We start from the raw sequence: 14403 nt of genomic DNA on the forward strand, positions 1-14403 counted from the left end.
ATTGTGGACAAAAGTGAGTGCAAACGCAAGTTAGAAAATGGGAAGTTATTGGGAAGTTATTTTAGTGGAAGGTAAGAGAAGAGTTTACCGGTCCTATGGAGTACATGTATGATAGTTGTAGAGAGTATAAATTTGTAGGATTGGACAGGACAGGATGACACACCAGCTGTGCTAGCAGCCCTGTTAGATAATGATTAACCCTAAAGTGGAGAGAAAAGGGAAGCGCATGATAGGATAATGTCTAGTGTACCTTTGCAGTATGGGACTCCTCCTCCAATGAAGTTGGTCTGATTGGAGCTGCTGAACCAGAGCAAGTATTTTATTAAAACATGATTCTCTGCCAGTGATCTCACAGTATCCTCTTTCTCATGAAAAGAGAGAAGTCATTCGGCCTGTGACTCAATCTCTGCTAGACCAAGGAATAATCCACCATTCCAAGAGATATCAAAACCCTCAACATGCATTCACAAGTTACCTGGTCACAGCAAGCAGAAGAGTCATATAATATGTTGAAACAAGCATTCCTGTCTGCTCCAACTAATGGCTTCCTGACTATACCCAGTCTTTCATGGTCTTTGCACATGAGAAATGTGGACCTGTTCTTTTCCAAACTGGATCCTGTAGAGAGAAGATGTCGGCCTTGCTTAAAAGCCATAGTTGTAGCTGCACTTGTACAGTAGGTAACAGATATGCTGATAAAGTCTTACATTCTCCACTCACGATTATGATCCCACACGACACCCTGACATTAATTACCAGAGAGGTGCACAAGCATGTGACAAGGACCAGTGAGGCAAAACTTGTGCTGGGACTTACTGCTCCACACATAACACCCAAAAGATGTTCTACTCTTAGCTCACAGAAGATCATGGTGATCCCAATAAGTGCATGAACATCATCTCATCTTCACCTAGACCACGTCCTACAAACTAGTAACCCCTCTATCTCTGTTCTTGTTTTCTATATTGATGAAACTGCTTATAGAGAAAACGGAGTGCAATACGCAGAGTATGCAATTTGTGATACTTTTTCAATATTGAAAGTGCCCCCCTGCCACCCCAAAGCTCCACCCAAGTAGCTGAATATGCAGTGATGAGAGCCTGTCAACTAGCAGAAGGTAAAACTGTTAGAATTCACACAGACTCTAGGTATCCTTTTGGATGCCTACATGACTTTGATACGCTATGGGCAAACCCAGGATTTATTACATCCTAGGGGACACCTGTTAAACATGGTAAATTGATTGATGAACTGTTTGATGCATGTCAACTACTCACATTTATTTCTGTTGTTAAATGTGAAGCCCATTGTTGCAGGTGAGCAAAGGGGGTGAAATAATGCTAAAAGATTGCTATGCCTAAAGAATTTACATCCTATATTGTAAATATTGTTTAGTCTGTCAACACCAGGCTTGAAAAAACAAAACAAAGAAAAAAAACAATACATCACATACATGTGACACATGTGAACTCTTTAAAGCAAAAGTGTGATAATGTGTGAATGTTTTGTATATAGATATTCTTTAATGTAAACATAGGTTCTCAAACTGGCCTGAAGCACAAACTTGCAGAGAAGCTGTCTCTGCAGTAAAATAGAAGATCGAAGATATCCCAAATTTTGTTCTCCATGCTGTGAATGAGAAAATCCAACCGGGAGACTGGGTCTGCATCAGAAATCTGCCATAAAAAACACCCTGAAACCCTGCTGGTCCTGGCCACACCATGTCCTGCTACCACCAATACAGCAGTCAGGTGTTATGGTTGTTCTACTTCATCCCACCAGAGGACACCTCATCCACCAGAGAACAGCAGGATTACTCTTCACCCCGTGGATTCTCTTCCCCATCACCGGGTGAGCCGTACAATGCTGGCTGCATCATTGGGAAGGGCTTCTTATGCAGAAGGACACCACAGTCCCAGAAGAAACCATAGGATGCCCACAGATAACTAAGGAACACAGGAGGAATGCCACAGAAGAGGAAGAACCAAGGGAAAACTAGAGTAGAATACACCCACCCCACAGAGAAGGCTACTTTCTCAGACCCACTCTCTATGTCTGTAAGCTCAGCGTATACCGGTATAGCATTAAACACTCCACTGCAGTAAACTTCTGAACAGAACTGAATTATTTCTTCAGCAGTAGTAAGTGTCAGGAAAGAGTTTAATATGAGATGTGGTATCATGTTATTAGTATTCACAAGTGGCAGAGGCTCATGTAACTGCTTTCTTTTTTTTCTCCTTGCCATCCCTTTGATTTAGTCTATGTGGATTGAACGCACAACCTTCACCACTGTGTACAAGCTGCCAGGGATCCTGCGCTGGTTTGAGGCTACTGACATGAAACATGTAAGTCTGTGAGGGCATGTTTTCACTGCATGTTTGACTTGTGTGTTTGCTGTGAGCTATTGCCTCCAGTGTAACGTGTTCCCCATCTCACCACCATTGTTTAAATTCCTTTTTTTAAATTCTATATCCCCCACATTCCACCATGAAAACCGTCCTCCCTTACTTCATTGGTCCCTTCCCTTCTTTTTTCATTTCGCTCTCCACCTTCCCTCTGCTCTTTGTATCACTCGGCATCTCTGTCCAGACCACCTTGTCTCCATTGGAGAACGCCATAGAGACCATGGAGTCCACAAATGAGAAGATTCTGACCATGATTAACCAATACCAGGCTGACTGGAGCCTTCCCATCAACCCCCTCTCCATGCTGCTCAATGGCATTGTGGACCCAGCTGTCATGGGCGGCTTTGCCAAGTATGAAAAGGTAAACTGTAAAGAATCAGCGCTAGAATCCCCTCATTGTGTTGTTGAATATAGCTCCCAGTGAGAGCTAAACTGAGTTTAATCATCAGAAATTAAACCATTTAATTTTATATAGGTCTTTATTGCTATCTATTGTAAAACATTTATAATGACCAACTAAAGCTTACCATCAGCAGTTCTTACACCACTGGCAGCACTTAAGATTTACTTTTCATGTTTTGTTTTTTGAAATAGTATAGGAACAGTGGTGTTAAAAAATCCATCATATTTATTACACCTATCACAAGTTAACATTGATTTTGGCTTGTTTTTCTTGTAGCAGCCGTCATATTTTTATAAACAAGCACTGATTCATAGTGACTGTGTGTGTGTGTAAATTTACCATCTCAATACTTTAAAAAAAAAAAATATATATATGAAAACTAAGCCCCTAAAAAGTTATCTGAGCTTAAGAGACTGCTTTAATGCAAGAACCGTCTCTCATGATTTATTGACTTGAATTCATTTAGTATCAAAAATCAGTGTCACCCCATGAGTGCCTGAATATGATCAGTCCAAATTACATTAAATGCAATGAACTTATTAGAGTCTGGTGTATTCATGACTCGAAATGTTATTAGTGTTCACCCTCAAACACCATTCAGTGTTATAATATCCCGCACAGGATAAGATCATTGGGCTTAGAAAGTGCACGTGGGTGTAAAAGTCAATTTACAAACTGCATGAGCAGGTGAAATGTATAGCCGTGATTCCTTAAATGAGGTTTTATTATTTTCTCTGTATCAGGCATTCTTCACCGAAGAGTACACTCAGCAGCACACAGAGGACAAAGATAAACTGCTGCGCCTCAAAGACCTCATCGCATGGCAGGTACTGAACACACTAACACACATTCTTGAATACATGTACACACAACATATAGTTGTATTACTTTTATATGGATGTTATGTTGACAAGATAAAATTTGTATTTATAGATCCCATTACTAGGTGGAGGGATCTCTCTCCATGGGAAGAGAGTCACAGATGACCTGCGTCCTTTCCACGAGCGCATGGAGGAGTGTTTCAAACAGCTGAAGAAGAAAGTGGAGAAGGAGTACGGAGTGAGAGAGTTGGTAAGAACTGGGGGAGGATGCGAGGGGAGGAGAGACAAAAAGTAGAGGAATTATGAGACTTTTTATTGAAGCATGGTGTTTCTCTGTAGTCCAAAACATGTTCTTTTCTGCAAGGCTGGACACAGAGTTACTGTGGTAGAGCTGCGCTAATTAAGCTGCAAATGAGCTGACCCAAGCAAATTTTAAAGATCAAAGTACTCAAAAAAACCTCTGAGTAGAGTGTTGATATGGGATTTGTACCTTTTAAATTTCTCTACAATGATATGTTATGATGATGATATGTTATTTTTAAGAGTAACTTCACTTGCTTTTGCTTTTCTTGCTTTCTCTGATGATGTGCTTCTGTTTTGTTGCACTGTCACAATCTATAAACTGGACTGTCCTAGTTGTATTGTCTTTTTATCTGGATATAATACAGCTCAACTCTCTATTTCCAGCCGGACTTAGATGAGAGGAAGTCCACTCGTCCTCGCTCCATGCTGCGCTCCATTCGTCAGTCCATCATCTCGATCTCCTCACTGCAGGGATCTGAATCTGGGACTCCAACCAAGCTCTATCCAGACAGGTAGCATACACAATAATGACACATCTCATCTACAGGATACAAACATACACTATATTGTAATAAAATGGAACTGCAAAGATGTATTCTTCATGAAAAATTCACTCCAGAACAACGTGGATATGAAAATCAACATTTAACCCTTTTTAATTTACTCACACCCTTCCTCCCTCCTCCCAGGGACCTCCCCCCTGAGTCACCGATCTCCTGGACCTCCACACTGCAGCGCTCCAGCGGCAGCGTGAGTGCAAGTACAGTGGAGGAGCTGGTGGTGACGGTGGGCGATGCAGAGGTCAAACTGAGGAAGAGTAAGAAGAAGAAGAAGAGGAGCAGCATGATCTTCATCTCAGAGGAAAGAGAAAGGACAAATACATTGGACTGCAAACGGGTGAGAATGAGCTTTTGTGGGATGAGAGAGGAGGAAAAAATGAGGAAAGGTGGAGAGAAAGAAAAGAAGGGAAGAAGTGAAAAGACGGCAAGGGATGTTTAAGTAATGGAGCTGAGTATCTGTGGAAGTGTTGTTGCTGAATTTTGTGTGATCTCTGTCTCCCTCTAGCTGTCCAAGAAACAGGAGTTCCGCAGTGACACCAACTTGTCTGAGCCGAATGAAGGAAATGTATTGTTGACCAATGCCAACTCCAGATCTCTGCCTGCCATCACAGGTGACTAACATACACAAATCCACATGGTGCTGCATAGTGTAATTGAGTTATACCTATAAACCAAGGGCCCACAAAGTCAAAATAAAGTAATGTCCTACTGTGTTTTTTCCAATTCTGGAAAGGTGACATTAAGCAAAAACACACACCATGTCATGGCAGGAATATGCCTTTTGTAGTCTAGTGTATGTTAAAAACAAATTGGCAAGCTGGGGAATGTTGCAGTAATAGCCTGACCTAATATAAACTCTGATGCAAGGTGGCAAATTAGTGAATCAATCATGTCGGTTGTAATTTTTTCAGAACTTGGCAGCAGTTTCATGCAGTTTATATTTCATTGTTTCAGTTACATAACCCTGCACTTCAAAATAGTGCATCAGACCACAATTCACGGATGTTTCTCTGGCATCCTGCCATGTTGGAGCAGGCCAGCTGAGCCAACACTGACTGTGGTGTTAATACACTATATCTAAATAGCGCCGCTGACTACAAGCTGTACGGCCTCACTAAACATACACACAGTGCCACCGGTGTTGCCAGAGCACACAGTTCATCAGTAGAAGAGCTGCAAGAGCACAATTAGTCACAAATAATTGTCTGGCTGCAGGAAGATGCAGAGGTTTCATTGTAAGCTGGTAATCAGTGAGACACAAACACTACAGTTGTTTCTCTCTGTAGGTTTGTCCTTGGTGGTGGTGGGGGGCACAGAGGAGGTGGACTCCAGCAGAGCCAGGAGGGACAGTAAGAGCATGTCTGTCAGTGGGACCTCTGACCGAACAGCAGACAGACGCTCAAAGGGCGTTATTAACCTCCTCTTCAAGTCCAAGGTGAGACTTTAATACAGGTTTCCCATACAGAAACATCAGGCTGACATTCAAGAATCAGTACTACAGTTTGGGTACTTTTTGGTATCCGCTTTCTTGCCGAGACTGAGATGAGAAGACCAATACCACTCATGTCTGTACGCTAGATAGAAGCTACAGCCAGGAGATGGTTAACATAGCATAAAGACTGGAAACAAGGGGAAACAGCTAGCCTGGCTCTGTCCAAAGGTAAAAATAAAAAACACACCTACCTGCACCTCTATAGCTCACTAATTAACCCTTACACTTAACACTTGGACAGAGCCAGGCTAGCTGTTTCCCCCTGTTTCCAGTCTTTATGCTAAGCTAAGATAACAGGCTGCTGGCTGGCTTCATTTTTATCGTACAGACATGAGTGGTATTGATCTTTTCAGCTAACTCTTGGCAAAAAAGCCAATAATTTGAACTAGTCCTTTAACAGAGGTAGTACTGCAGATTTATCACAACATCAGTCTTATCTAAATTATTCCAAGCAATGTTAAAATGTAAAAGATCAAAATCTACTGATATGTATAACATTTTTACACCAACATAATCTTCCAGATGAACATCATGGACGTATTTGATGTCATGTTTACTCCTAAATAAGAGTAAACCTTGTGTTTACATTAAGCATGCTTGTTTGTTTCAACAGAGCTCCAAATCAGAGGATGTGAAGCCCAGTGATCCAGCCAAAGACAGTGCCAATCATTTCTGAAATCCTTTTTATATCAATTATTGTTTCCTTTACTTATTTTTATGCATTTATTTTACAAAGGAGTTCACATAAACCTGCAAGCTAAACCAAATTATGCACTCAATCAGTCAGCCTGTCTGTCTCTGTATTGCTGTTACCTTAAAATAATTGATTTTACCTATCAATAAAGGCTATTTTTGCGCCATGACCTTTTTCCTGGTAATTCAAATGATTCCCAGTGAAGCTAAATGCCATCTTACAGCTTTCAATCAATTCTGCTTCTACAAGAACGAGCAAACACAAACCATCCCGCCGACGTGCTTAATTAAAAAGCTTCTTATTATACGGTTTTCAGCATTGTTGTGACTGAAGTTAATGGGAAAATAATAATTTGATACAGTACAAAGGTTGCCGTGTCCTCCCGAAGGACTTTAAACAGGAACACGCTGCCAAAAAGCTTTTGGCACTGACACAACAAACAAGAAAGTCTGATAAATTTAAATATAACAGGGAGCAACAAACTGTGGAGCCTACTGTTCAAATGCTACAGCATCTGTAGTGTGCACACAGAGTTTAGACACAACTGTTTAGTAGTTTTTCCAATCAAAATCATATTGTGCGTGAGTTGGAACATCCATTAGCTTTACTTTTATTTCAAATCTAAATCATCAAGCTTAAAGAAATAGTTTGACATTTTGGGAAATAGACCATTCATTTGTAAGTAATCAGGATTTGTAGCAAACTGCATGCTGTGTGATGATCGAGCCTTTATGGCAAAAGAACTTGAGCTCTGTTTTTAGTGAGTGAAACTAAAAGGAATAGTTCAACATTTTGGAGAAATTATTTAAAATAATTACTCACTTTCTTGCCAACAGGTAGATGAGAAGACTGATACCACTTTCATGTCTGTTTGCTAAATATGAAGCTATAGCCAGGAGCCAATTAGCTTAACTTAGAATAAAGAGTGGAAGCAGGGGTAAACAGCTAGCCTGGCTCTGTCCAAAGATGATAAAATCGACCTACCAGCACCTATGTTTTACAAACAAAAATGTAAAAAGGACAAGTTGTGGTTTTACGGGGCTTGCGCACTGCAGTCCAAGTCACTACAACTGTAATAAATAGTTCCAGCACCATGTTGAACCATTCCTTTAAACTTGACACATAACTATCAGTATGTTTCTCAAGAATGCATGAAACTAGGAAGATTCACACTGTCATTTGTTCTTATCCCGCTCTAAGTACACACGCGTACTTAATGAGCATAGTGCAGTGTGTTTCCCGATTCCTCCAACACCAACGATTTGGTTGATTATTTTAACTACCAGTGTTCTTCAACCTTAGATCTCATAGCTCCTCTTAAAAATAGACAAAACTCAAAGACTAGAAAACAGCCATGGTTAAATGACAGTATTCGAAGCTGTAAAAAGAATTGCAGAAGAGCAGAACGCAGATGGAAGAAATCACGTCTCCAGGTCCACTTTGTGGCCATGAAAGAGTTATTACGCCTTTATAATAGGATGGTGAAGGATGCAAGAACATGCCATTTCTCTGCACTTATCTCTGCCCATCAGCACAACCCCAGATTCCTGTTTAAGACTGTGGATCAGTTAGTTAACCCAGCCTCTCCTTGTGCCCCTGCTGAGTGTGATGCTGATTGTGAAAAGTTTCTTTTGCACTTAATAAGATCTGATATCACCCCCAATCCTGCCTTTTTAGATGTGGATCACCCGCTCAGGGATTCTTTGAGCAATTTTTCTGCTGTTACTCTGCCCGAACTTGCAGACATCATGTCTCTTATGAGAGTATCCTCCAGCCCTCTGGACAAAATCCCAACTAGGTTTCTATTGGAAGTTATGGATTGTATTGCGCCCCTTTTACAAATTATTTTTAACAGCTCGCTGTCTACTGGCTGCGTCCCTGATTTCTTTAAAACAGCTTGTGTCCAGCCAGTCTTAAAAAAACCTGGGCTTGATCCCACCCTCCTGGATAACTACCGCCCAATATCCAAATTGCCTTTTATTTCGAAGATTCTCGAAAAACTTGTATCTAAGCAGCTCCTTGCTGCTGTGAAAAAACAATAATACCTTTGAAAAGTTCCAATCTGGCTTTCGTCAACACCACAGCACTGAGACAGCCCTTCTCAAAGTCACTAATGACCTTTTAATGAATGCAGACGCAGGCATGTGTTCAATTCTTGTGCTGTTGGACATAAGTGCTGCCTTTGATACAATTGATCATGGCATTCTTTTAGACAGACTGAGGCACTGGGTGGGCATATCTGGAACTGCACTAGACTGGTTCGCATCTTATCTGTCCAATAGGAAATTCTGTGTTAGCATTAATAACTTCAAGTCATCCTTTTCCCATATCAATTATGGTGTGCCTCAAGGTTCAATTCTGGGACCAATACTGTTCTCCTTATACATGCTCCCCTTGGGTGATGTAATCCGCAGACATGGTATTTCTTTTCATTGTTATGCGGATGACACACAGTTGTACCTCCCTGTCAAGCCCACTGACCTTAGTATGCTGAGTTCTCTGCAGGACTGCCTGTCTGACATAAAAAATTGGATGTCGATAAATTTTCTTCAGCTCAACTCAAATAAAACTGAAATCCTTGTTATTGGGCCCCAACACATCACTAAACAAATACTGCCATCCACTGGTAACCTGTCACAACATATCAAGCCTGTTGCACGAAATCTTGGTGTCCTGTTTGATAGCAATTTGTTTTGAGCAACATATCACTAAGCTTGTCCAATCATGTTTCTATCACCTCAGAAACATTGCAAAAATACGATCTATTTTAAATCTTAGTGATGCAGAAACTGTTGTGCATGCTTTTATCTCCTCACGCCTTGATTATTGTAACAGCCTGTTCACTTGTCTTAATCAAAAGCTCTGACACGACTGCAGACTGTACAAAACTCAGCTGCTAGGCTGTTAACCAGGACCAAGAAGTATGACCACATAACACCTATTTTAGCCTCTTTACACTGGCTCCCTGTTGGTTTTAGGATTGATTTTAAGATCTTGTTGATTACTTTTAAGGCTCTTCATGGCCTGGCCCCAGATTATATTTTAGACCTTGTAATCCCTTATGAACCTTCACGTAGTTTGAGATCTTCGGGCAGGGGTCTCCTGTCTGTTCCTGAGTCCAGGATGAAAACTAAGGGGACAGAGCTTTTGCTATCAGGGCCCCGAGGCTCTGGAACAACTTGCCCGAAGAAATTAGGTTGTCTGAGTCAGTGTCTTCGTTTAAATCTAGTCTCAAAACACATTTTTATCTGAAAGCATATCCTGATTTTACGTGAACTGGCTGTTTATTTTACTGTTTATTTTATTGCTTTTCTGTATTTCATGTGTTTTATTTCTTTATATTTCGTCATTCACTGTGTTATTTTATTTTTCTTGTTGTGAAGCACTTTGTACTTTGTTTTGATAAGTGCTCTATAAATAAAGTTTTATTATTATTATTATTATTATTATTCTTAGATGATGCAATAGATGATGCTTGGTCTTTTTAGGGTCACCACAAAGTATGATAAGTGTGTGAGTATGAGAGTTGCAAGCTCTGCTGTGAGGTAGTTTCCAAAGTTATAGAACACTGTGTGATTTGTAATCTGTGTTGACGTTGCTAGATACAAGCCCATTGAGTGAGGGAGAGGGAGTATGAATAATGAAAGAACAACCTAGGATCTGAGGAACTCTTGTATGCCAGAGGACAAAACAAACTTCTAGGGTGGTGAGCTGAGTTTCTCCTTTTTCTCCTACAGCAGAAGAAAGAATTTGAGGAGGAGAAACATTGCAGCCTTCAGGACAGTGTGAAGCTTTATTTTATGACTTGTGTTGTCTCACCATCACTCATCCTGCAAGTCTGTCCTGGCTTATTCTGAATCCGTGCAACTAAACCCTTCAAAGTCCTGACAGATAGTGAGGAAGTGAGGTGGGCAGGAAATGATCGTAAGTCTTACTTTATACATTGACTTTAGTGACATTTTAATAAAGATATTAAGATCAATTGTTAAAAGAGCAGACAAGCTGTTGAATGTGATGAAAATGAATTAGTAGCCAGTGCCGTCGATGATGGAGTTAATGTATCACCTGCATTGGTAAAAGGTCATTATGTTAGAAAATATAATTTAGAATTAGGCAGTTTTAATGATTCATAGATGTGGATGAATATCTCACATTTGCCCTGCGGTGGTTTTATTTCCTCCTGGTTCTCTCTGTGCTCAGAGGGTCACTGAGAACAATGGAGACATTGCTCCTCTTTCTTATTAATACTGCCATTATCTGGTGCCACATTGACCACCAGGTTTCTCCACAGCCAATTTAAAGTTGCAGACTAGCTTTTTAAAACTCATGCAAAGTCTTGTACTGCAATACTTCAGTCTGGAGTCTGGATCTTCTGATTAAACCATTGCTCCATGACCACAGAGTGATTTCAGCTCACAGACATTTATCTCACTTCTGCAAAAAAAGGATGGATTGGGTTGGCGGCTAAGTTAAATGATATGCTGTGTATTCTCACATGGAATGAAGGCGCTGCATCGCTTGACTGACCAATTCATTCCCATCTCAAATACCAAGACTGTCCTGGAAAGTGTGTAAATTTACCAAAATACTGATAGATCAAATCTCTGGTGTGTTAAGGAAGAAATGTGGAAAACATTGCATTTTCTTTATTAATATAGAAGTATAAGAAGCATGCTCACAAAGCTATTAAAGATTTATTTGAAAAGTTATTCAAAAATATGACTCATTATTAATGGCTCGTGTCTACATTCATCATATTCATATTAAAGTTAATGATCCTGCTATGTGGTTTCTTCGGTTTCCAGATGGAAAACCTGTCAAAAACTCAACACACAACTCCTGCAATTATTAGAAATGTTACTTTTTGCTCTGAAGGCGCATCACATTCTTGTCCCTTAGTTTGAAGCTTTTATTGGAGCTGTCATTTTGTTTAGTGCTATTACTTACATGTCATAGTAATTGGTATAACTTATGTGCTCAGATGGCATCTTACCTGCTGTATTTTGAAGACTTGTCATTTCATCCCTTTCAACTGGATCTTTAAAGCAGCTCTGTTCTGTTCTCATATCTGTGGGTCAAGTGGTCAGACAAACTATTACATCTGGAGGCTTGCAGGTGCAATAGCCAGTTTTATGTCTGTTAAAAGAACAGACTGTATCCTTGCAATGCATACATCCTTTGCCAGTTCAATTACTGTTAGTCATTATATCAGTTTAATGACTATACTAAAATTCATATTAATATCCTGAATCCTCAGAGCATCATGCTAGCTTTCATATGAGGAATTTATCATTAATCACTGCTGGGAGTTACAGTTAATAAGCACATTTTGTTTTAGTGTGATTTGGAAAATGTTGAAAAGAATGAAATGCACACCCATTAAGAAATATGTTACTAAAAACAAGCACATGATGTTGTATTTTAAAGATTGAGAAGAGGACATGAGTTGTTATGTCTGCAGTAGATTTTACACAGTGGGTACAGCTGTTTTATACGAAAGGTAAAAGTTAAATTTGTTCAACGGAACGTTTCTGGCACCTCTGTGATTCCTGAGTTTCCTGTAAGCAACATGCAGAAAAATACAGTTTGTGTTTGTACCTGGCTGATGTATATCCATTCATCAATATACAAAAAATAATTTTTATCTGTAAAAAGAACCCTAAAGTTAAAGCCTGGTTTCACACACAAAACAGGTTTTTAAACAAACAAAAGAAAGTCACATACCCCTGTGATGCCCTGAGAGTGTTAGAGCTGTAGATGAGGTGCTGTTTTTTAATTCATGCCCCATAAAGAAGGTTTTTTCCAAATAGCTGATACTATCGAATGTATAATGATCAAATAAACTGACAGACACATGCACATATGCAAAACATTCTGGAGGCTGTGGACAGACAAGGTTTAGGTGTACATTTTAAAAACCCCGTCTATCAATATATAAACAACACTGTAGCTCGTTAGCTCTTCCCCCCAGAAAGCTAAAATCATCAAAGAATTTGAAGATTGGATGCATTTGTTTAAATTTGTCTGAAATGTTACTCTCAGGGGATAGGATTAAAGCACAGTTGAACATGAAAAGGTTTTTAATTTATTTAGGATGGAGTAAAATTGTCAGTAAATTATAGATACACTCACTGTGGGTTTCAGTATTCAATATCTATATAAACTGAGCACAGCTGCACATACTGTAGCACTGCTGGGCCTGAGATCTGCAGGCTGTTCAGTGCTGTTGCTGCTCTGCATCAGCCCGATTGGAGGATGACAGGCATGGATGAGCAGCTCCACTCTGTCAGAAATCATAATAGAAATCATAATGAATTTCATAATGAGCAGTTGATGGCAAAGTAATAAAGGTGGTAATTTGAATACAGTGATAATATCAAGTGCAGTGGAAGCAAGCTCATTTACTGCTAATTTCAAGCAAATTATAGATTAGCTTCACAAACTTCCTCATAAGCTTTGTCATTATTGTTGAAATTGTGACAGTGCAAACATTGTATAGTGTCACATTAGCTGAGCCTGTAGATGTGAGGCTGGCAGCATCATAATGATAGTTGTAGTTATGATCCATGTCCACTAGAGGGCAGTAAAACATTGATGTAAAGCTCAAAAGATGTGTAAAGATTTACATGGCATGCATGTTGTGAATCCTCAGAGGAAAACATAATAAAGAAATGGACTGCAAATGTGTGTTTTTGTGTAAGACACTGCAGCAATTCTCTGATTGACTTTCCTAGCAGCCCCTTAAAGAAAAAGTCACTGAATGAAATATGTCCTGCTCTGCTGTAAGAGCAGAAGAGGTGAAGTAGTTGATTTTTCTGCACAGACAGTTTGAGTGTTTTCTCACATTAGAGAGGCAAACCGCCCCTGTGAAATTAAAGGCTTCAGTGAATCTCTGGTTCTCATTTCTACTAGTGATTTAAGCCACAAGGAAGTGTCGGCTACAACATTGTGTCACAGCTGCAGGGACTTTCTGCCCCACTCCTAGGCAGCCGCCTCTTCACCAAGATGGCAGCCGTCCAGCTGAAACACAAAGGGTAAGTCATAACTATGGAACTGATGACATGATGCATACTGTTCAAAGGCTTCTTCTTTGTTAAGCTTTGTCAAAAAAAATGCACTTCCTCCAGTTGGCCACTGAACCCTTACACATCTGTCAACACACAAGAAATGATGTGTGTGATGGAGCTAGAAGTTTATGTAGGGTAACGTGCTGCCATGTCAACACAAACACTACATTGTTCTTGAAGTTCAGGAAAGAATAAAGAGTGTTATGAGCTGTGTCTTTTATATTTGAGTTATACACCAAAGTCTTCCTCTCTCTCTGTAGTCTTGTATCTTAAATTTCAATGTTAAAAGTTGGTCTAAGATATTGGCTTAAATGTATGCACTAGGACAGTTTTCTCATTCCAGCAGTTTGGCTTTGGTCAGCAATGTTTTGACTTATGCTTCCCTTTTTCCAGCCAAGGTCTTTAATCCAGTAGTCCTCAGTGTGTGTTTGTGTGTAAATAAAAGATAGCTGGGGGTTATGGGACACTATGAATATTTGTCACATCAGTACTTGTGTCCCTGGTGTCAGGTCAGAGAATGAAAAAAGTGCTCAAGAACCACAGACATTGTAGTACAAAATATTAGTATGTAAAGTGAAGCAGCTTTCTGCTCATTTGATTTTTCTTCTATGGTTTTGTTAATTACCGGGTAATTGGTCCCAACAGGCTTGGGTGAGAT

The 14403-nt window shown here is 39.9% G+C and overlaps 1 protein-coding gene across 1 annotated transcript in view; it reads left to right on the forward strand.

Annotated features, from left to right (window-relative positions):
- LOC122880560 (dedicator of cytokinesis protein 2-like) overlaps positions 1 to 6847 on the forward strand; it is a 101760-nt gene extending 94913 nt beyond the window's left edge. The window contains exons 43-51 of the mRNA XM_044205819.1: positions 2259 to 2345; positions 2590 to 2766; positions 3552 to 3635; positions 3742 to 3879; positions 4317 to 4444; positions 4622 to 4829; positions 4998 to 5103; positions 5779 to 5927; positions 6598 to 6847. Coding sequence (XP_044061754.1) covers positions 2259 to 2345; positions 2590 to 2766; positions 3552 to 3635; positions 3742 to 3879; positions 4317 to 4444; positions 4622 to 4829; positions 4998 to 5103; positions 5779 to 5927; positions 6598 to 6660 — 1140 coding nt within the window. The 3' untranslated portion in view covers positions 6661 to 6847. The remainder of the gene's footprint in view (positions 1 to 2258; positions 2346 to 2589; positions 2767 to 3551; positions 3636 to 3741; positions 3880 to 4316; positions 4445 to 4621; positions 4830 to 4997; positions 5104 to 5778; positions 5928 to 6597) is intronic.
- Positions 6848 to 14403: the final 7556 nt, after the last annotated feature.

This window comes from Siniperca chuatsi, linkage group LG8 (genome assembly GCF_020085105.1).
Source record: "Siniperca chuatsi isolate FFG_IHB_CAS linkage group LG8, ASM2008510v1, whole genome shotgun sequence".
NCBI classification, from domain to species: domain Eukaryota; kingdom Metazoa; phylum Chordata; class Actinopteri; order Centrarchiformes; family Sinipercidae; genus Siniperca; species Siniperca chuatsi.